We start from the raw sequence: 23,944 nt of genomic DNA, 5'->3' as shown, positions 1-23,944 counted from the left end.
TTTGCCACAATAAAACAAAAAGGCACAATAATATCTCCTTGACCTTCTTCAGCGTTCTCCAGGGCTGCTCCCTTTTGGTCTGCCTCTTAAATATTAGGATTCAGCAGTTTTGTTCCTTGGTTCTGTCCTTTTATTGTCCTGCCCTCTTCCTCTGGGGAATCTCATTCAGTTTGCTAATGAGGACTGAACTTAAATTTTTAGCCTAAACTCTCTCCCAAGTGGCAGACCCAGGTTACTGCGATTACTTGAAATCTCCACTTGGATATTCCACTAGCTCTGCAATCTCATCATTCCCCCACTCAACTCATCCTCTTCCTCCCGGAGCAGTTTATCCTTCTGTCTGTTTTTAGCCTTCTGTTTTCTACAGCCACGGTTTCCCAAACCAGACATTCAGGCGTTTCTCCCCTTTTCCCACCTCCAGTCTCTCACTAAGCCCTATTTTTCTCATTCTACCTTGTGCAATGTCCCACCACGTACCCTACAGCAAGGCTAGGCTGCTAGCCTGGCCCCAAACTGAATTCTGTGCTTTGGAAATCTCCTGCCTGGACTATTTTAGAATGACTTTCCTTGCTTTGATCTCTTTTCTCTTCACCCTCAAATTCTCTGCCCCTTCTACTTCAAGACCTGGGTGAAAGTTCTCCTCTCGAAGGCTGTTATCTTCTCTTTGCAATCCCCTTCTCTCTAGCACAATCATCTTTCTGTTCTTGCCTGGGAAAAGTGTTCTCTCAAATCAGTGTAAATGAAATAATTTTATAAAGCATGTTGCAATTCATCGCAATTGCTTGTTTACTTGTCTGACAGTCTCCTCCACTAGACTCTAATCTTTTTAGAGGTGGGGATTGTGTCCAGCTCCCAGCCAGCACCCTGGTCCATGGTAGGTGCTCCTTAAAGAGCTACAGTGTCTGCCTTTATAAACTTGAGAGAACTAGACATTTTTTCAACACTTGAGATTCAAACACTTTTCAGAAAAGTCAATCCATTTTATGTTTTATTCTCTCTTTGCTGTTAGATATTGCTAAGTGACTATCACCTAACCGCTCAGAGCCTTGTTGTAATTGTACTTCCCTCCAGTTTTTTTGTGGCTGCTCCAGATGCTTTCCTGATAGTTCTTATTTCATATTTTAGTGGTTTGAAACTTAGGAAAGTTTAAAAGTTTAGGGGCACATCTAAATATGGATATTCCAACACAACCTGGATACAACCTAAGGATTGAAAAAAAATCCTATGGGATCCCTAAAATTAGTGCTTCAGGGTGTTTAAAGTTGCATCACTTTTTCATTGTCTGATTTAATGATGACCGTAGCACTTTATCAAAGCAATAAATCACGTTTTAAAAATTAAAATGACCTGCAATTAATTTTATTTTTTTAAATCTTGGGTCTTTTTGTACTATAATTAGAGACTGTGGGATTCCAAAGCAGATTTGGAGTTAATGTTTCTGAATAAATGCTACCAAAAGAGAGACACAGACTCCTAATTACTTCAGTCTTCTTAATACTAGTTTATTTTTGATCTGTTGCGAATAGCATAGCTTCTATATCAGTCGCGGTTCTCCAGAGAAACACGACTAATATATATTTCAGAACTAATACATATGTATATTTATATAATGTTTGTGTGAGCAGGGCAGCTTCATTTAGAGTTGCTGAGACTGGAGAGACAACAGGAGTGACTCCAAGAGAAATAAGTAATTGGAGCAAAGGGAGTCAGGATGTACAGGACCAAGGTCCCCCAATATTTGTGCCAGATAGTTGGGGCACCTGACTGTTATTTCTGATTGCCCCTAAAGAGTGCTCTGGGACCCAGTTTCAATGTGGGCAGGGGGTCCCCCACACATCTTGGACACCAGCAGGGTGTCCTACAATTCAACTTAATTCTGACACTATCTACCTGGAGATAGAATCAGATTCCACAGGTTAAGGGCTCAGTCTGACAAGACTGTCCCCATCCGCCACTTCAGATGCAGATGTCAAGCCCAGGTTGTTACCTGTACTTCTGAATAACTCGCTAAAAATTATAGGCTCCCTCTATTCCCTCTTTGGATTCAATTAGTTTGCCAGAGTGTCTCACAGAAACATTTTACTTACTAGATCATTGGTGTATTATAAAAGGATGCAAATCAGGAACAGCCAGGTGGAAGGCATGTGGTAAGGGCACAAAGCTTCCATGTCCTCTGAGCACCATTCTCCCAGCACCTCCAAGCTCTCTGAACACTGTCTGTTTGGTTTTTTATGGAGGCTTCATTACCTAGGCATGACTGATTAAATCGTTGGCCATTGGCAATTGATTCAACCTCCAGCCCCTCTCCCCTCCCAGAGGTCAGAGGGGTGGGATTCAAAGTTTCAACCCTCTAATCACAGAGCTGGCTTCCCTGGCAACCAGCTCCCCGCCCCCCGCCCCCTCCCCTCCTTTGGTTACCTAGGGCTTTTCCAAAAGTCACTCATTAACATAAAAAAGACACCTTTATCATTCTCACACTTAGGAAATTCCAGGGGTTTTAGGAGCTCTGTGCCAGAAATGGGGATGAAGACCAAATATATATTTCTTATTATAAATCACAATGTCACAGCCTCCATATTAATATTTTTACCCCAAAGCTTAAAAAATATCAGTGCAACTTCTGATCAAAAGAGAAAGTATTTAGGGAATTCCCTGGCGGTCCAATGGTTAGGACTCCCCGCTTTCACTGCCGGGCCGGGCTCAATCCCTAGTCGGGGAACTAAGATCCCACAAGCCTCCAGGTGTGGCTAAAAACAAACAAACAAACAAACAAAATTTTTGAATGCTTTTAATTCTTACAGCTGAGTATTTTGAATGCTCTTCTCCCAAATTATTTTATATATAAATATATATATACATAAATATGTAAATAAATATAAAGAGATTCATTTTAAGGAATTGATTGTGGGTGCTGGTAAGTCTAAAATTCACAGGACAGGGGCTTCCCTTATGGCGCAGTGGTTAAGAATCCGCCTGCCAATGCAGGGGACATGGGTTCGAGCCCTGTGCCAGGAAGATCTCACAACAACGCAACTACGCCCGTGCGCCACAACTACTGAGCCTGAGCTCTAGAGCCCGCGAGCTACAGCTACTGAGCCCATGAGCCACAACTACTGAAGCCCGGGCGCCTAGAGCCCATGCTCTGCAACAAGAGAAGCCACCGCAATGAGAAGTCTGCACACTGCGACGAAAAGTAGCCCCTGCTCGCCGCAGCTAGAGAAAGCCCATGTGCAGCAACGGAGACCCAACGCAGCCAAAAATAAATAAATAAATTTATTAAAAAAAAAAAAATTCACAGGGCAGGCCAGCAGGCTGGTAACACCAAAAAGACTTCTATGTTACAGTCTTGAGGCAGAATTCCTTCCTTTCCAGAAATCCTCAATTTTTGCTGTTAAGGCTTTCAATTGAATGAGGCCCACTCACATCATTGAGCGTAATCTCCTTTACTTAAGTCTACTGATGTTAATCACATTTGCAGAATAACTTCACAGCAATAATTAGACTGTCTGACCAAACAGCTGGATACCATAGCCTAGCCAAATTGATCCATAAAATTTAACCATCACAGCTACCCTAGTAGTTATATTCGTTAGCATAGGATGACAAAAAGCCATAGTATAATCATTCATTGTGTCTCTAATTTCTCCCACAAAACAGCTGGATAGAAAGTCAAAGAGAAGTCTACCAAGGTAGTCCTAGTGGAATTCTGGACTACTTTGTTACAAGTACCCTTTGAGCAGCTACCTTGGAGCTGTATAATGTTTTTATTTAAAAAGGTATTGCTGTATTATTTTTATCTTACCCTACAATTTGGCTTCCAAGTTAGAACATATGCTTGAGAAAGATAGTTAATTTTGAACTTAGATAGGCAGAGTTCAGGCTATTGAGCTATAGATGGAATGTTTTAGGATTTGCTAATTTCCATGGTTGAATAGTTTGTGTACTTCCTTTAGATAACCCCTTCCTTATCTACAAAATAGGAATAACATTTACCTCGTATTATTGTTGAGAAGTTTAAACAATGTACTGAAGTGTCTAGTACAGTGCCTCATACACAGTCGGTGCTCCATAATTGTTTTCTTCACTCGTCCTACAATAGTTCTCATAATTGCCACCAGGGAGAACCTCTGAGCAACAGCTCCTTGAGCTCATGCACTAGCTAAGAAGATGAAACCTCTTTCTTTGTTGCTGAACTTTCCATGAACCCTCAGCATCTCATTCTCTTTCTTTTGACTCTGCAAGGCTGCAGAAGTAGAAAGAAGATTACTTTCCCTCCATTTTCTCTCATGCATGCATGTATGCATTCATTCATTTGTCCATTCACTCAACAAACCTCTACTGAATGCCTTCATGCTCCAGGCATCATGACAGGTACTGGGGATACAACACTGATCACTTACTGTGGTCTTTGTTCTTCAGGGGCTCACAGAAGATGATAGGGTGACCAGGATTGCTGACACAAAAAACCAGAGAGGACAGAAAGAGGTAGGTTTAGGGTCTACTGATAGTTTCATATTTAATTGTGGAAAGGATAATGATGTCTTCTGTAAGCATCCAGTAAATAATATTTTATAGCTTAAGAAAAATACCACATGCTAAAAGAGAGAAAAAGAAAACAATAGATGATGAAAAAATATCTTAATGACAAAATATTTGTCAGTTATTAGTGTTGGCATTTATATTATCCATTATGTTCTATTTGTTAAATGGACCGGTTTAAATTACTTAAGTATCACTTAGAATAACAAAATTAAGACTTAGGAGAACAGGTTTTGCTTTAAAATTTCTGCTGCTTTGATAATCACAGCAAATTAGGAATGGTGCTAGCTAACCTTTGGTGTGGTCTTATGATGGGTTTAGCATTGTGCTAAGCAGTGCAAGCATTCTGTCCTTCAGTCCTCAAAATGACTTTATGATCCCCATCTTGGGAAACGGAAAAGCTAAGGCACAGAGAGTTTAAGTAGCTTACTTAAGGTCGCTGGTAGGTTCAGAGTTTGAACCCTAAAAGCCCGACTCCAGAATCCTTTGAACTACCATCTTATAGGGAATTTTTTTTAACTGTCCTAAAATACTGAGACATCACTATGAGCATGCATGTAGTCACATTTTATTTTATTTTAAAAAGTAGGCAATGCTCTTATGTGGTTCAAAATTTTAAAGGTATAAAAGGATATGCAGTAAAAAAGCTCGCTCCAAACCTCATCTGCCAACTACCTACTCCCGCTTCTCACAGGCAACCAATAAGCTTTCATGCATATATTAATTTTTCCCTCTTTTTACATAAATGGTAGGCTACTATGTGACCCATTTCATATCTTTCTTTCTTTTTTAAAAAATATTTATTTATTATTTATTTGGCTGTGCCAGGTCTTAGCTGCGGCACTTAGGATCTTCCTTGTGGCATGAGGGATCTTTAGTTGCAGCATGCGAACTCTTAGTTGTGACATGTGAGTTCTACAGCATCCCTGTAGTTCCCTGACCAGGGATCGAACCTGGGCCCCCTGCATTGGGAGCACAGAGTCTCAGCCACTGGACCACCAGGGAAGTACCTCATGTCTTTATTTTCCCCCTTAAAAATGTATCCTAGAGGGGCTTCCCTTCCTTGGTGGCGCAATGGTTGGGAATCCACCTGCCAATGAAGGAAACACAGGTTCAAACCCTGGTCCGGGAGGATCCCACATGCCACGGAGCAACTGGGCCTGTGCGCCACGGCTGCTGAGCCTGCGTTCTGGAGCCTGCGCTCTAGAGCCTTCGAGCCACAACTACTGAAGCCCGCGCGCCTGGAGCCCGTGCTCCGCAACGGTAGAGGCTGCCACAATGAGAAGCCCACGCACCGCGACAAAGAGTAGCCCCCCTCGCTGCAGCTAGAGAAAGCCTGCGCGCAGCAACGAAGACCCAGTGTAGCCAAAAATAAATAAATGAATAAATAAATAAATTTATATTAAAAAAATGTATCCTAGAGATCTTTCTATATTTTTACATAAAGTGCTTTCTCTTTCTCTTTTAATGCTTGCCTAGTTTTCTATGGAATGAATGTCCCATAATTTATTTAATCTGTCTGCTATTAATGGACATTTAAGTTTTTTCCAAACATTTGTTTTAACAAAAATAATTTTGTATTTCTCAAATCATGAGTATTTAATAACAGAGATTTAGTTTGTCTAATCTGCACAGCGTCTTTAAATTTATTTTAAAAATATATAATACACTTATATGCTTTAAAATCCAATATGTAAAAAAATATTGTACAAGGTCTTTTTCCCCTTCCTGTCTGTCTCCAACATTTCTGCCATAGGCAGTCTACGTTATTAGTTTCTTGTATATTCTTCCAGATAGGCATATGCAAGCAAGTATGTACATGTATTTCTCCCTCTTTTTATACAAATGGTAGCATACTATACATACTATATCTTGTGTTGTTTTTTTTTTAACTTAACACTAAATCATGAAGATCTTTCCATACCAGAATTTAAAGGAAAATTTCATTCTTTTTTTTTTCGCAGCTACAATAGTGTTCAATTTTACAATTGCTCCAAAATTTATTTAACTGGATCCTTGATGGACCTTTACCTGGTCTTCAAATCTTTTGTTTTTACAAATAATGCTACAAAGAATAGCCTTATCATATATAATTTTACAAGTGTACAGATAACTCCGTAGGGCACATTCCCAGAGTGGAATTGCTACCTCTGGGAGCATGCACATTTGTAATGCTGATGGGTATTGCCAAATTACCCTTCAGCTGTATCAGTTTACACTTTGGCCGGCAACCTATGAAAGGGCCTGTTTCCCATACTTGCCTGAATAGAAGATATGACCTGGGAAATAGTATTTCAGTATAGTTTTAATGTGAAGTTATCTTTTATGAGTAAGTTGAACATCTTTTCCTATATTTAAGAACCATTTTTGGGCTTCCCTGGTAGCGCAGTGGTTGAGAATCCACCTGCCAATGCAGGGGACATGGGTTCGAGCCCTGGTCTGGGAAGATCCCACATGCCACGGAGCAACTAGGCCCGTGAGCCACAACTACTGAGCCTGCGCGTCTGGAGCCTGTGCTCCGCAACAAGAGAGGCCGCGATAGTGAGAGGCCCGCGCACCGCGATGAAGAGTGGCCCCCGCTTGCCGCAACTAGAGAAAGCCCTCACACAGAAACGAAGACCCAACATAGCCAAAAATAAAAAATATAAAAATAAATAAATAAATTAACTTAAAAAAAAAAAAAAAAACCATTTGTGTGGGGCTTCTCTGGTGGCGCAGTGGTTGAGAATCTGCCTGCCGATGCAGGGGACATGGGTTCGAGTCCTGGTCCGGGAAGATCCCACATGCTGCGGAGCAACTAAGTGCGCCACAACTACTGAGCCTGCACTCTAGAGCCCGTGCCACAACTACTGAGCCTGCGAGCCACAACTACTGAAGCCCACACGCCTAGAGCCCATGCTCTGCAACAAGAGAAGACACCGCACACTGCAATGAAGAGTAGCCCCTGCTCGCCACAACTAGAGAAAGCCCGCGCACAGCAACAAAGGCCCAATGCAGCCAAAAATAAATAAATAAAATAAATTTTTTAAAAAAAGAAAGAAAAGAACCATTTGTTTGACATACACTCTATCAATATCCTTTGTCATTTTCTATTTTGGTGGTGGTGTTTTTCTAATAGACTTAAAGGAACTCCTCATATGTTAGGTAAATTAACCTTTCATCTCTGGTTCAAATTGCAAATTTTTCCAACTTTTCATTTGTCTTTTGACTTGTAATTTTTTTTTAACATCTTTATTGGAGTATAATTGCTTTACAATGGTGTGTTAGTTTCTGCTGTATAACAAAGTGAATCAGCTATATGTATACATATATCCCCATATCCCCTCACTCTTGTGTCTCCCTCCCACCCTCCCTATCCCACCCCTCTAGGTGGTCACAAAGCACCGAACTGATCTCCCTGTGCTATGCAGCTGCTTCCCACTAGCTACCTATTTTACATTTGGTAGTGTATATATATCCACGCCACACTCTCACTTTGTCCCAGCTTACCCTTCCCTCTCCCCATGTCCTCAAGTCCATTCTGTACGTCTGCATCTTTATTCCTCTCCTGCCCCTAGTTTCATTAGAACAATTTTTTTTTTTAAATTTGACTTGTAATTTTTTTAAATGAAGAATTAAAAATATTTATATGGACATTAATCTTTCCTTGTATGGACTCTAGATTTTTGGGGGGGGGGGCATTATATTGATAATTAAATCAACATCTTTAAAACAAATCAGAAATCTAAGAAACTTTATAGTAAAATAAAAAAGAACCCAATGAACATAGAGCCATATTCTTATATAAGGTATATATAGTGTGTACATGTTCTGTACATGTTGTTTACTCTTTTTTTTGTTCACATAAACATTGCAACATATCTTAAAGTATCATGGCTTATTCAATCATGATTCCATCCATGTGGAGCCTCTGGATTTTGTGTTATGCTTGGAAAGGCTTTTGCTAATCCAGGATTATAGAAGAATTCCCTCATAGTTTTGTCCAGTACCTTTAAAATTATATTTTAATTTATCTGGAATGGATTTTGTGTAAAGTTTGAGCTTTATTTTATTTTTTTCCAGATGGCTACCAGTTGTCCCAATAAAATACTATATCAGTTAAAATGCTTTCAGCTGTGACTGTAACCAGTGAAAAACAGCTTAAGCAGTTGGTACATTTACCAAGTCACACAACAAGAAATCTGGGGTACGGTTGTTCCAGAGTTGGTGAATTCAGTGGTTCAACAATGATTTCAAGGACCCAGATTCTTTCCGCATTTTCAGTGTGTTGACTTCATTCCTTTATTCAAACTAAAAATTGAGGGCTTTGTCTCTTCTACATTGTTTTCAAAACAAGGTTAGTGCTATAAGAATTCCATTTATGTCGATAATTACGCTTTTGTACCAGTGAACATATTATTATCGGATTTGCAGAATGTTTTTCACACTGCAAATTAATTGAAGTAGGAATCACATCTATCAAAAGTTTCAGCTATTGTGTCCAGTACAAGGAATATGACATTATCATTCTAATGGAAGCTATATGTATGTGGCTACCCTCTGGAGTGGGATTTGAGAAAATTGGATACAACTCTGATGCAATTGGCCGAGAACTGCCTCAGCTCCTTACCAAATCCTGCAGCTCACGTGCCTCTGAACTTAGGCATCTGTTTTCCCCTTGCGTTACAGTGAAAGAAGCATCCCTGCTCCAGCCAAGGCCAAAGGCCAATCCTCCCACATGGCTGTGTATCTTCAGTTCTTCCCTTGCTCTCATTTATCATCAGATTCTTTCTCTCTACTGCACTGTTTCCATTAGCAGTCTAACATGTCTCTTGGTCCTCCAGCCTCCTGCAATCACCACTCCATTTCTCTTCCCCACTCCACAGAAAAATTTCTGAAAGCCAAGTTTAACTTGCTACCTTTTTGTCCTTGCCTCCCATTCCACCTCAACACACTTCGGTCAGGCTTTCATTACTCCATTCTCCCATGCCCACATTGATAAGAGACAGTTCCTATTAAGGCTGCCAGTGTAGATGTCCATGCAGTCGGACTCTTCTGATTTTCCTATGACTGGCCTGGTAGCTTTCTCAGCACCTTTTCTGGCTCCTCTTCCTCCAGCAGACCTCTTGCAATGCTCCAGGCTCTCTACCTGCACTCTCTCCTACAGCCACGCTTTAAATATCATCTATTTATGGATGACTTCCAAATCCACACCTCTTCTCCTCTATCCTGAGGTCTAGACTTATTTATCTAATTACCTTTTGGCATTTCCACTTAAGTGTTTAATAAAAATGTCAAACGTTACATGTCTAAAGCAGAACCAATTATTTTTCCCTTCCTCCCAATTTATTCTTCCCAGAGTCTTCCCCATCACAGTAAATGGCATCTTCATTTGCCCAACTGCCCACGTGCAGTTATCAGCAAGTCCTATAGGTACTTACAAAATATGTCTTTAGTCTGGCTACTGCTCTCCCTTCTCCACTGCTACATCCTAGTCCAAGTGGCCACCACCCAGCCTGGATTACTAGGATAGTCTAATCAGTCTCCAGCTTCCTCTCTTTTTCACCTTGGTCCATTCTCCACACAGCAGTCTCAGTGATTTTTCTAAAATGAAAATTAAGTTATATGACTTCCCTCCTCAAAACTTTTTAAATGGTGCCTCATCACCCTCTGTGATAAAACTCAACTCCTTTTCCTGACACTCAGGGTTCTACAGTGTGTGGTATTTGCCCACCTAACCTCATCTCTGCCCACTTTACCCCCTCTTCATTCCAGCTGAAGCACTATGGCTATTTTTCTTTCCGTCAAGCACACCAAGCTTGTTCCCATTTCAGGACATTTGCACTTGCACTTGGAATATTCTTTCTCCTTACATTTGTGTGGGTGTGTCCTCATCCAGGGCTCAGCTCACATGAGAGTTCTTAGTCCAGTGCTGAGTAATCTACTAAATCACTTGTGTCTTTCCCCACCCTCTGTCATTCTCCACCACAATATTCTATTTTAGTGTTTTCAAAGCATCATTTATCAGGAACTGAAATCTTATTTATTCATTGACATGTTAATCATCATTCTCCACTGGAATATAAATTCTTTTGAAGGTAGAGACTTGGGCTGTCTTATGCTCTGCTGTATTCCCATTACTTGAAACAGTTCCAAATATTTATCAAGTAGTGGGTACTCGGTAAATGTTTGTTAACTGATTTATTACTCCGTCTTTGTTCTGGGCAGTCACTTTACCTCTTCTGATCTCAGTTCCTTCAATATTAAGATGAGGATGCTTGAAGAAAAGGATACCTGAAATTCCTTCTGGCTCAGTCTGCAATGACTATGTCTTAAAACCTACAGTAATTACAGGAAAAATCTTGTTGCATCAAAGATTTGTATCTACTGAAGAACATTCTTTTTTTAAAATTAAAAAAATTATTTATTTTGGCTGCTCCTGGTCTTAGTTGTGGCATGCGGGATCTTCGTTGCGGCATGTGGACTTCTTAGTTGCGGCATGTGGACTCTTAGTTACACCATGCATGCGGGATCTAGTTCCCCGACCAGGGATCTAACCCAGGCCCCCTGCATTGGGAGCGCAGAGTCTTACCCACTGGACTACCAGGGAAGTCCCATGAAGAGCATTCATTCATTCATTCATTCATTCAACAAGCTTCTTCTGAGTGCTGACCATAGCCTGGTACCATTCTAGGCACTGGAGGCCAAGTCATCACCATCAAGATTATAGCACATCAGTCTCAACAAACAGAAAACCTAGAAGGTTAATAATGCTATTCTTGTTCTCCAGCTGATTTTCTACTGATACTTCACTTTCACAACCGCTTTCTCAATTTTGCTTAGTTTATCTACACTGGGCTCCCTTTAAGTTAAAGTTATTATCGCTATTACCATAGTTAATTTTCAAGAATTCTAGGATAAACTGACATAATTTATGTGGCTATAACTTTAATAACGTGATGTAAAACGTAGCCATTAAGGCTGCAGATTTCCTGCCAATCTGATTTAGTTTTAATCCAAACTCTGCCATGCTTCCAAATTTAATTGCACCTTGACTTAAACTAAAATTTTGAATTTTATGAATCTAATTTTTTAAAAAAGAGATTAATAAGGAACTAAATTTGTATATATTCAGGTCGAGATGTGCAGAGGACTGCTAATTCTCTTGTCAAAATTTGAGCCAGCTGGTTTTAAATTTGAATTGGAATTAGTGTATATGTAGAGCCAATCATTAATCAAATGTCTAGAATGAAAATAAATCACTTTCAAAACTGTAGAGAATGAAAAATGATTAAGAAAAGCAAAGCAAATTGTTATATATTGTGCTAACTGCCATTTGTTGGCATAGGCTACAAATCACTCATAGAAAGCAATGTCTACTTATATTTGCTTTAATCAATTATATAAAGAGCTATATATAAATAGCTATATAATGTTTTAATCTTGCATACAAGCACTATATTTAAAGCACTATATATTGGTCAAAATGCTTTTGGTTGGGAAGGAAGACAGAAATCCAATTCAAACTTACTTAAACAAAAATGGGGAATATTTATTGTTTCATGTAACTGGGAAAGCCAGAACTCAACTAATGTAATGTCATCAGAGAATTCTTCTCTTTCAATCAGGGCCTCTCCTGGTGAACTAATGTTCACTAGCAGCTCAGGATTCATACCCTACCAGTTTATCAACCCAAGGGGAAAGAAACGGTTCTTTTTCAATAGCTACAATAGAGAAATCCTAGGCAAGATTCTGACTGGCCCAGTTTGGAAACAAACTAACAAAATGTATTTCAAAGGTCCTCACACTCCTAGATTACTCTTTTTCTCCTTCAAAACTGTTATTCCTGCAGTGAGCTGATCTTAGCTAAATTTTAGGAGAATGTAATCTGATTAAATTGATTCACCTTAAGGTATTTAAAATGATAGCTTTATCATTTGCAACTTATCAATAAATGAACTGATAATTGGTACAATGTCATAATAAGAAAAGGACTTAAGGCAGTGTGGATAAAGACAGTTTTAATCAGGTTCACTAAATCATGCCAATATAGAAGCATACATTCTTTCATACACAAGGCATAGAAATCTGGACATCTCTGCCCTACTCCTCACACTATTTGTGAGTGGAAATATTTGGCAGTGTATTGGGAAGATGCTGTGAGAGTGGTCTGTCCTTGGTTCAGGCAATAAGAGATACATTGTAGAGAACAGAAAAGAAATAATAAAACTAAGTCAGCTTGCATTTTTTTTTATCATCATGTGCAGAAATTCTAAACAATATCAGTGATATAATATCCATCCCCACCTTGATGGACCAGTCCCACTGTTCCTGCATCCCCCTGGGGTTCCTTGCCAATACTTCCTCCCATCTCCCCATTCAAGCATGCCAGATAGAAGTCAGAGCCCTGGCATATTACTTTTCACAACTATTGATACATGACTAGGGGAATTAATGTATTGGTGACTTGCATTATAAAGAAAAGAGTGAACTGAGACTGCAAGAGGAAATAGTCAAGAGACAGTGCTTTACAAAATGGATTATACTTAATGTCAAACTGTGTGTTATAAGCAGTAAGTATAATCTTGAAATATAAAATAATTGAATTAGCCCCCCCAGATATATTCGACAGGAAAAGTCTATTCTGGAAGAACAATTCATTTGTCAGCTGAGCAAAAGAAGCTTATAAGGAATAGCTGAATAATGCCAAATGTCTGTTAAACTAATTTAAAGGCAAGCATATGAATTTGATTTGGATCAGAGTCTGTGTCTGTCTTCCTTGCCATGTAGCCCTGGCTCGGGAGGGAGTATCATTGCTGGTCCAGCAGGTGGCACTCTTTTCTTTGTGCACTAGTACTAAACTAACAACTTGGCCAAGTACAAGGTAGTTTAGAGTCCTGCCTTCAGAAGAACCCTATAATCTGTTTATCTATGGCAATAATATGGTTATAGATTTCACAAGGGCAACTATGCTGGTCTGGTCTTTGTCAACTTTTTTTCTTAAATCAAAGACTTGTTTTATTATAGTACACGGACTGGGACTGATGTGAGGGGGTGGATGTAGTGGGCAACCACTGCCCTGATTAGCATCAGATGTCCATCCCGATGGCCATGAATGTGCCAAAGGTGCCGCCGCTCTGCATCATGGTTTTCCTGACACCGCCCATCAAACCCCGACCCCGTATTCCGATCCTGAGACAGGAAAAGATGCTGAAGAGCGCCCCCGCCGCCATGCCCGTGGTGTAACCTATCACAAAACCCATCTTCACGAGGTGGAAGCAGCTTGGCTGGAACTGTGCGTAGGGACTCAAGGCCACCAGCATCTCGCTTGTGGCCTTGGTCACTTTTGGTCTTTGTCAGATTTGAAGATTGGTCCATACACATCTAACTGCCCCATCGGGTCTAGAGTTTGTCATCCTTAGTTTTAAGCCTTTATCAGTTTCTGTTAAAATACTTTGACTTCTACTCTATGTCTAAGGTCTTGCACAATGCTGGAAGTCTACGTAAAATTGTGATGATTCATATTTGACAAGCAGGTTGAGCAAAAGTAATGTTTCTCAATTAAAAAAATATATTTTTCTAATAAAAATTCCACACATCCTTGGAGCTTCTGAAACTTCCCCTCAAGAATCAGTGATGAGAAGAAGTTGGATTCCATCTTCTACATATTCTTTCTAGAAAAGATTTTATCCAGTTAATTTTCTACAGTTTGTATTACAAAAACAGGTTTTTGTGTCTTTCAAATATACAATTAAAACATAATGGGCACATTTTTTCCCTTTCAAAATTGATCCTAATGCCCTGCCTCCTGGAAAGTGTGATTTGCTGGTCACAAATTAAAGGTACTATAATAAGCACAAGAATAAAAAGAACTAACATTGATATGTTAATAAAAGCAATTAATAACCAGTTAGTAAAACACCTTTTCATTTATTACGTCTTACCATGCTAGCGTCATTTAGAGAGTGCTAAATATGTGCTAGACATATTCATATGTAATAAGTGCATTACATATATGATCTCATTTAATTTTCAGATACCCAATTTGAAGAAAAGAAATATAAAGCTTAAAAACTATTTCCCCAAGTCATGTGGCAAGTCAGTATCAGAATGAGGACTTCTAAAGCTTATACCCCTGAAAAAGACAGAACATATTAGAGTACTGCAACAATCTTGTTAGTAAGTGAAGGAGCTTCATTTAAAAAAAACAAAAACAGTTCATAAAATGACTTTCAATAGTTAACCCTATTTTGTACAACAACCTATAACAGGTATTGTTGATAAGATTAGGCCTTCTTTAGAAATTGTATAAAGAGGAGAGGGGAAGAGAGTGTTAAGTAAAGATGGGAGAGGGTCAGAGACAAATTAAATTGATTTAACAATTTGCCTATGTTTAGCACAACCTTCAAAGAAGATTATTCAATAAAGAACATAAGGAAATATGTTTTAATAAGCAAAATATGTTTAATTTGCAGTGTGTGTTAAACAGGTAAATGTCTTTAATATATATAAAGCTCTTACAAATCAATAAGAATAAGAAGTCAATAGGAAAATGGAAAAGTATAACAATAGCCAATTCAGAAAGGAACACATATGGCCAGAAAATCCATGGAAAAAATAATTAACCTTCTCGTTAAGAATTTCAAAATTAAACAATAGAACGTTATACCAATTTCAACTCCCCAAATTGCCAAATATTAAAAGGAATAATGAAAATAATAATAATAAATAATAAAAGATATGACAATGTCCAGTGTGATTGAGGAGTAGGGAAATAGGTATGCATCCATTGCTAGTAGATAGGTGAATTAATTTACATTTATACAATGAACTATCATGGACCTACATCTAAATATTTAGATGGAAATATTCCAGATGAAAAATTATGATACAGATTACAGAATACATATAGAACATCATTTCATTTTGATAAATAAGTAATTATAAATAAATGTATATATAGTTATAAATTATAATTGCATATACATTTGTATGTAAATTTGTAGGAATCTACATCAAACTGGTAATTGGGGTTATCTAAAGATATTGATGTTGGGATTTGGGTGAATTTTCCAGCTTTTTTCTTTTTGTTTATCAGTAGTGTCTAATTTTTCTATAGTAAAACCTGGTTACTTATGTAAATAAACAAAAGCAAGATTCAAAATAAAAGAAGCAGTATCATGGTTAAGAGGATGAACTCTGGAGTCAGATAAGCCCAGGTGATGGGTGACCTCGATAAGTTCCTTAAACTTCTTAATCTTGGTTTCCTCACCTGTAAAATGGTGATAATAATAGTGCCTACCTCAACGGGTTTTTGTGAAGATTAAATTAGACAGCTGATGTGACCTACTGTACTTACCAGTCAATCAAGTAATTACAGAGTTTCTACTCCGATATTATAGGGCAGTACAAGGTACTTGGGGAAATGCACAGTTTGAGATTGTCCCTGCTCTGTAGGCAGTTAAATTCCCAAATAGACAGATGTCACTAACTCAAATGAGAACATGGCAAACAAGGGGTTCAAAGTTCTATGATATGCAAGGGAATCCCAAAACACAGTCACATTTTCAACGTGCTAAATGTCTATTAAACTAATTTGTTCCTTTAAAAAGTAATTTAAATGGGTGAATTATATCTCAATTAAGATGTTAAAAAAAGGTAATCATTTGAGTATGTGAAACTTACCTGAAAGAAATGGTCTCAAGAGTATTTTAAGACCAAAAACACTGATGCAATACAAAAACTAACATTGCAAAGGAAATTTTCTAAACTAGCTGATTTGAATCATATGAAGTTGAATCTGGTTCATAAAGTTATTGAACTGCTTGGAGACTCATTTTAGTGTGTGATTAATAAAATGATTCCCACATAGGATTTGCAAATATTAAATACTATGACTAAAATAATGAATTCCTTAATTTTTCCTGTAAACCGATTGGGGAAAAAGAGCTTTAATTTGGGGAAAAAAGGGAGCAGAAGTTCTTGCTTAATGTAACATGAATGATTTTCAAGGTCCAATTAAAATACACTTTCTCTAGAAAATTGCGTTTTTGACCACTCTGTCCTTACTGATAATAACAATCCTAGTTTCCATTTACTGAACACTTATGTTCCTCGGAATATGTTAAGTGCTTCACAGACCCAGTCAAATTTAATTTTGACTATACTATGAGGTAAGTGTTCTTAGCTCCGTTTAACAGATAAGGAGACTAAGACAGGTAAGTTAAGAAACTTGACCAGGTCACATGGCTATTAAGTTATCTATCAGGTTAGGATTCCAAGCTGGAACTGTCTGGTTACAAAGCTTGTTAATAACTACACCATACAAAGTCCTTCCTTGTACCTTGTTCATTCTGTGAATGCTACAAATGAGCAAAGAATGATAGATCAGTATAATCAGTCTTTTCTCAGTGTATTCCCAAATAAGAGGTGACAAGCTAAAACTATACTCTGGCAGGAGATCCAAACTAGTTTTCTTTAATAACAATAACAGTATTCTGAGGCATAATTATAGCAATTTACATAATGAAAGGAATTACTACTCTGAGAAAGTATACTTAATAGAGCCAACTAGAATATTGAGAACAGAGTTGAACATTGAATTGTTAAATCATTGAATAGTTATCTGGAAATGCTCTTTATTCATTGAGATCACAGCTTTCATTGACTGCAGATTCTTACATTTTGTATTTCATGCATTCACTTATTCAATAGCTATCCACTGAGCACCTACTATGTGCTAGGTGTTGTTCTAGGCATTTAAGATATATCAGAGAACATAAAAATCCCTGCCCTTAAAGAAAAATAATAATAATAAAAAAGAAAAGAAATAATTTTTTTAAAACCCCAAGAAACAACAGTATCAACAAAGACAGTCCCTGACCTCATGGAGTTTCCATCTCAGTGGGGAGAGACAGACAATGAAATACATGTCAGATGATGCTAGGTGATATGAATAGAAATAAGAAAGGGTAAGAGGCAGAGAGATGAAGGCTGGTGTTTAAATAGGGGGTTAAGAAAAGCCTCTCGGAGGTGTTAGCATTTAAGTAGAGATATGAATGAAGTGAGAGAGTTGGAGAGTAAGCCATGTGAATTACCCGAGGGAAGAGAAATCTAGGTGAAGAAAGAGCATGTGCAAAAAAGGCCCTGAGCTTGGTGTGTCCTAGAAGAGGCAAAAAGGCCAGTAGGGCTGGAATAGAGAGAGCAAGGGGAAGGGAGAGTGTGTGGTAGATGAGGGCAGAGAGGAAGTCCCGCCGAATGTCTGTGATAGACTTTGTGGCTTTTTCTCTGAAGGAGGGAGACCAGTTAGGAGGCTATTGTAATCATCCAGGTGAGAAATGATGGGGTTGATAGCAGTGGAGGGGATGAGAAATGGTTGGACATTGGATGTATTTTGAAAGTAGATTTGAAAGGATTTACTGATGGATTGGAACGTAAGGTGTGAGAGACTGGGTGTGAGGTATGAGAAATCTTTGTGCTAAAATGCTAGATAATTAACCTTGGAGGGAAAAGCCTTCAAAGTCCTCCACAGGCCTGGTTCTTGTGTGAACAGACCATTCGACCTTGGAGGTTAAGTCAACAGGAATCACTAAAATCTGACTGCTAAGAATAGGAAGAAATGAGTGGTGACCCTTCTACCAAGCTGGTTCTCGTTTGGGAGAAGCTGCCAAGCTAAACAGTGGTTGTGGGAAAAGAACAAGTGCCCTTTCTAATGAACTATTTCTAGTTTGCGGAGGGGAGGAACCGAACCTAAAGATGTGAAGAGCAGACTCTGATCAAGTCCCAGCCTTCGGTTCTCCCTAGCTTTTTCTATTTCTCTCTTTTCTCTCCTTCATGCCCCACTCCCTCCTTGGTCCAACTTCTTGGCTGCAGGAAGGGACAGTTTACCACTGGTTTCTCAAACGTCAACAGGCATCAGAATTACCTGGAGTGCCTGTGAAAACAGATTGCTGGGCTCCACACCCAGAGGTTCTAATTGGGGCGCTGTGTGTGTGTGTGTGTGTGTGTGTGTGTGTGTGTGTGTGTGTGTGTGTAGAGGGGTAGAGAGGAAAGGTGCCGGAGATTTTGCGTTTCTAACAAGTTCTTAGGTTATACTTGAGAAGAACTGTTGCTTCCGTACCGGAGAGGAGGGCGTGCAAAGCAAGGAGCTCTGGAACTCCACCTCGTGAGATGTGAGGGGGAAGGTTCCAGCTCACAGAGGTTTCCAGTCACTAGGGAAATTGTCCTCTTACCCCAAGGTGAAAATAAGAAGGCAGCGAAGAGAAGAAGCGGGAAGTAGTCCTTCCAGACCAGACATCCCCTCGGAGCTCCCCAGTGAAGCGAAGGCGGGAAGACAGCCCCGGGCCAGCCCACAGATCCTCAGAGGGCGCGGACCCGGAGGAGGCGCCCCAGCAGGCCGCGCCTCTTGGAGGAAGTTTGCCCTTTAATTGCAGAGCTCAGATCTCCGTCGCATCAGCTTCCAGGAGCGGGCAGCGGGCGCCGACGGGAGTGTCAGTCTCTCCCGCCCGGGGACTGGGCCGGGCAGCCGCGGCGCTCAGCGTTCTCCCGCACCGTCGCCATGGGCGGCTCGGCCTCCAGTCAGCTGGACGAGGGCAAGTGCGCCTACATCCGAGGTACGCCCGCCGGGGGCTTCCCGGAGCGCGACGCCCGTCCACCCGGAGCCTTGGGCCAGGCTGGGCCCCCGGGCACTGGCCCCAGAGGGGGCGACCCGAGCGGCGTCCGCGGCGCCCCTGCCCGCCACGGCCCGCTCTCCAGCGGCGGGCGCGGGGATGACAGGGGCGCACGGGACGCTCAGCCAGGGTTCCCGCAACCGGACGGCAGCTCGGCCCGCGCGCCCTGGCCCGGGTGGGGTGCGGGGCAGCCAGGGCGAAGGGGCTGGGGGTGCTTAGGGAAGCGCCGCCGGGCGGTTGGGAGACGCAGGTGCAGGTTGCGGAGAGGAGGACCACCCAGCTGCCTCCACTCGAGCCGCCTCGGTGTCTGTTCTGCACACCCCGCCCCCGGCCCAGCAACACCTCGCCGTCCTGTACCTGGCATTGGACTCAGTTCTGAGCTCTTTCCGAACTTGCCGCAGAGAGAACAGTGGGGATGTCCCCTCGCTTCTAGAGATTCCCCTGGGGATTCCCGGCATATAAGGCAGAATTTCCCTGGCCTGGTTTTGTAAGACGCAGCGTCGGCCACAGCTTTACTTGAGCTTCATAGTGTCACTTGTGGGATGGTTTCATCAGAGGCAGAAAGGACAGTGTCATCAGGCTCCCAGGTTGTGCGGTTCCCTTCTCTTCCCGGGGGTGGGAGGTTGGGGGAAACCGAAAGAGGAACACTGGCATATTGGGTAACAGTTGCTAAAGTTGTTGATGGGGAGAAACTCATTCGACAGCCTTTCTGGGATATAGTGATACAGTAAAGAGTGTGGGGCAGAAGAAAACAAAACCCAAACTGAGCTGAAACTGCAGGAAATCATGATTCTTTATCTCCTAGGTGTAACTGGCCTCTTTCTCTTCCCTCCCCCGCAAACCTTGCCAACAACCACTACCTAACAGTTGGTTATCTTGTGAGTTTAGTGTTTTTCTGGCTTTAGAAATACCTTCTAAACTAGGTATTATACTCTAGGTTTTACCCTAATTCTGCAAAAAAAAAAAAAAAAAAGTTCTTTCTGGTACCTCTTTCTGGCCCCTGAACCATTTCCTAAGAGGAAAGCATTTATTTAGAGTCCTTATTCCAAATTTGCTTTCAGTCACCACAACATTTAAAACCATTTAAAAAGGATATCAAATTAGGACACTTGAGAGCAATTTAACTGATTTTCCAGACCTCTGCTCTGGTGCTTTGAGAGGTAGAAGATCATCAACAACCCATACTGTCAGGGAATAAAACTTGGTCAAGTATCCCTTTGCTGTCGTTTATTTAAAATGGGGAAAAGATGGGTGACTTATTTATATTAGAAAAAGAGCTAAACCAAGTCTGCCTTAATCTTACAAATTTGGCTACATGCTTGTTATTTACACCAATGTGCAGGGGACTGAAAGAACAATGTACTAGAACGTTGTGAGAAGGGACTTGCATTTAATTATTAGCAAAATATGTTTATGGCATTTATTTTATAAAACTTTGTTTCACTGAAAAGCATAGAAACACATCAAGTTGCAGCATGGCCATCTACAGTAATCAGTGGAAGTCCCGCAATGTGCGGGGGTTAACTTGCTTGAAGAAGACTTCATGGTTATCATGGACGTTGCTGCTGACACAAGCATTGTACTCATGTGATAAGAAAATGTGTTACCTTTTTCATTCTGAAATTAAATTATGACACATACAAAAATATGAGCTAGCTAGTACGCAGGAAGGACTTGTAATAAATGCGTTCCGAATGCATAAAACTATAAGCAGATTGTGTGACAGTCATTGTATCCTCTAGTCTTGTTCAGTTATATCTCCTCATTATTTGTTTGGGAGGGCACTTTCAAGGTATGTAGGGGTGGAGGGAAGAGAAGAGTTAAAGTCAGAATACCTCCAGAGAAAATGAGAAGTTGCCTCATTTGAGAATACTAGTCTTGCCAAAAAGAGAAAAGAGCACTGGAAAAATGCATGGTGTTGTGAATTGTTAGTGCATGAGCAAAAGACGTTCATGAGGCTGTGATTTCCTGATGGTTTTGAAGCCCCAGATCCCTGAAAAAAACCATAACCCTGTCTTCACTGCTTTGCCCATCCGTTAGCCCACAAATATTCTCAAACTTTGATTTAATTGTAAGCAGAACAATTGAAAGTATGACAGTAAAGTTTAAGCACGATTTTATGACCTTTCTCATAAAGCAGCCGCCAGTGAAATATTATAGATTTGAAAGCTCCTGTAGCTGAGAAAATAACTTTCTTTCAAGCTTTATAAACTTTGCCAACATGGAGAATAACTAGTCAATACCTTTGGTGTGAATTTTGCTAACTTAATCTTGTACGTGTTATGAGCATCTGTATTTCTAGTAGGCTAATGATTCTGTATCAGCACTTACTTTTGGCCAAATCATTTAACAGCTGCCATTTGGTTTGTGTGCCTCAAAACTTTGTGTTAATAGTGTCTTTGTCCCATGGATATTTTGAAAGTACATTATTTCTTAAGATTTGGTAAATCTCTAGGTAAAGGGGCATCAGAAGTGTTAAAGGAGTTACTTCATCTCTAAAGATGTTAGTTTTGAAAATTAGTACCGCGCTCATGTTTCTTAACAACAGAATACATTTTGGGGATGTGTCTAGAAGTCTTTCGGTAACTTCCCTTGATGAGATGTTGCTATTAATAAACAATACTAAGACCAACTTGTAATCACATGGGTAGTGTCATCTGTTAGCCGTCAGGAATGCTTTTAGCAGTGGCCTAAAAGGATCTTGCTTTAATGAGAAAGAAAGCTCATAAAATCCCGGCATCAGTGGTCAATTTAGGGCACTTTTCTCTTTTTTCTGCCCTGTGTTTTTTTCCTTTTAAACTTTTGGTATGCCTAAAAGTGAACTACAGCTTCAAAAAACACAGTGTTTTCCTGTTAAGGCAATAATTTTATTTCCTTTAAAAAATTACCATTGAACTGTTGATGAATCAAAAGAAAACAAACTTGAAAACTCTCACATATGTCCTGTGGAGGGCCGGAAAAGTACTGGAAAATCAATGCTGCGGCTGAGAACTGAGGGATACTTGGGTTCTTGGGGTGGGCTGGGGGATGCTGGAGGACACCTCTAGGCTTGGTGGCAGCAAATAGCAGTCAGGAAAACTGTTCTTCTCCTAGACTTACTGTCGCATTGTCAGCCACACCTAACCTGTAAAGCGGCTTCCTCTGAAGTACTCATCAGTGATCTGATGCTTATAAAGTAAGAAATGAGTTTCAGCTTAAAAACAACATGTATTTCTCTCAGAGGAATTTTCTCATATTTATACCATAAGGGTTAACTTAGGTGGCTGTATGTGAAATTTATGCTGATTATAGTGTCTGGAGTGAAGTCTCCCTAGACCAGGTGAATGGAAGATAGGGAGTTTGCAGTCTACTCAACCTAGATGCGTAGTTATTAGTCCACACATTTGCTTGTTCTTCAGCTGTAATTTGTTGGTAGGAGATGGGCAAAAGAACTGGTCTGATGTAATCTTAGAGTTCAATTTATCTCTAGTAAAAGTACAGTTGACCCTTGAACAATATGGGGGTTAGGGGTGCTGACCCCCTGTACTGTCGAAAATCTGTGTATAACTTATAGTAAGCCCTCCATAACTGCGGTTCCTTGCTATCCATGGATCCAAATCCACGGATTCAACCAACTGTGGATCATGTAGTGCTGTAGTATTTACTATTAAAAAAAGTAAGTGGACCCACAGAGTTCAAACCCATATGTTGTTCAAGGGTCAACTGTATATTGTAATGGAATTTTAGGATACGGAGTGTGGTAGACACTATTAGATGCCAACCCAGCATCCTTTCCCCATTCCTCTTTCATAACAGAGCCCCAATTTTGTTAGGGCAGCCCTCTGTTTCAGAGAGGCTAGCCCCACTTATGGCTTCTGAGAGATGGGTGCTGGTTGGTCCATGCCTATCATGGTGGTGTGTTCTTGTCAGTGATTGCAGTTGACCCTTGAACAACATGGATTTGAACTGCATGGGTCCACTTATATGCAGGGTTTTTTCAATAGTAAATACTGCAGTACTATATGATCCACAGTTGGTTGAATCTGGGCATGTGGAACCACAGATATGGAGGAACTGCAGTTACTGAGGAACGCATATATGGAGGGCCAACTGTGCAGAGGGTGGGGGCTCCTCACACCCATCCCCCCCCCGATGTTCAAGGGTCAACTGTATACAAGGCATGGGATTGTGATGAAATCTGGCCACTGAAGCTTTTTTTTTTTTTTTGGCTGCGTTGGGTCTTCGTTGCTGCGTGTGGGCTTTTCTCTAGTTGCGTTGTGGTGCATGGGCTTCTCATTGCAGTGGCTTCTCTTGTTGTGGAGCAGGGGCTCTAGGCGTGTGGGTTTCAGTAGTTGTGGCACACGGGCTTAGTTGCTCTGAGGCATGTAGGATCTTCCTGGACCAGGAATCGAACCTGTGTCCCCTGCATTGGCAGGTGGATTCTTAACCACTGCGTCAACAGGGAAGTCCCTGTCCATTGAAGCTTGAAGGGAACTTTGCTGGCTGCTTCTAAGAAAACTTTCTTCCCTTTTCAAAAGGAGACAAAGGGAAGAGATGTATTCTTTCTCTCCTTCTTTTGGATTTTGTTGCATCTGAAATGTGATGCCTGGAACTGCTGTTTTTATCTTGATGAGCAGGAGGGGCACTAGCTTAAGACATAGGCAACACCTGGAGCAGTGCCAGGCTGAGGCAGTCTCAGAGAGGAGAAGCTGGAGTCCAACAAACCTCGCTGATTGCCTGCCCTACTCTTGAGTACTTCTTGTTATGATAGATACTAA

The 23,944-nt window shown here is 40.5% G+C and overlaps 2 protein-coding genes across 3 annotated transcripts in view; one reads left to right on the top strand and one right to left on the bottom strand.

Moving 5' to 3' along the window:
• Positions 1-12,660: 12,660 nt before the first annotated feature.
• On the bottom strand, positions 12,661-18,837 carry LOC118895928 (reactive oxygen species modulator 1-like). Of its 2 annotated transcripts, none has more exons than XM_036853501.1 (2): positions 18,750-18,837; positions 12,661-14,192 (listed from the first exon to the last, which is right to left on the bottom strand). In XM_036853501.1, exon 2 carries the CDS (start codon positions 13,839-13,841, stop codon positions 13,608-13,610), a length of 234 nt encoding a protein of 77 aa, XP_036709396.1. In that variant the 5' UTR covers positions 13,842-14,192; positions 18,750-18,837; the 3' UTR covers positions 12,661-13,607. The 2 variants fall into 2 exon arrangements, with proteins under 2 accessions (XP_036709396.1, XP_036709405.1); XM_036853510.1 differs by having other exon boundaries at positions 12,661-14,188; positions 18,750-18,821.
• A 78-nt stretch (positions 18,838-18,915) lies between these two features.
• The window catches only part of NIBAN1 (niban apoptosis regulator 1), a 160,227-nt gene continuing 155,198 nt past the window's right edge, over positions 18,916-23,944 (top strand). Inside the window, exon 1 of the mRNA XM_036853490.1 lies at positions 18,916-19,130. Coding sequence (XP_036709385.1) covers positions 19,076-19,130 — 55 coding nt within the window. The 5' untranslated portion in view covers positions 18,916-19,075. The remainder of the gene's footprint in view (positions 19,131-23,944) is intronic.

The sequence above is a fragment of the Balaenoptera musculus genome, chromosome 1 (genome assembly GCF_009873245.2).
Source record: "Balaenoptera musculus isolate JJ_BM4_2016_0621 chromosome 1, mBalMus1.pri.v3, whole genome shotgun sequence".
Lineage (NCBI taxonomy): Eukaryota > Metazoa > Chordata > Mammalia > Artiodactyla > Balaenopteridae > Balaenoptera > Balaenoptera musculus.
The sequence above is the reverse complement of the archived record's forward strand: the minus strand, read 5'-3'. Positions and strand labels throughout refer to the sequence as shown.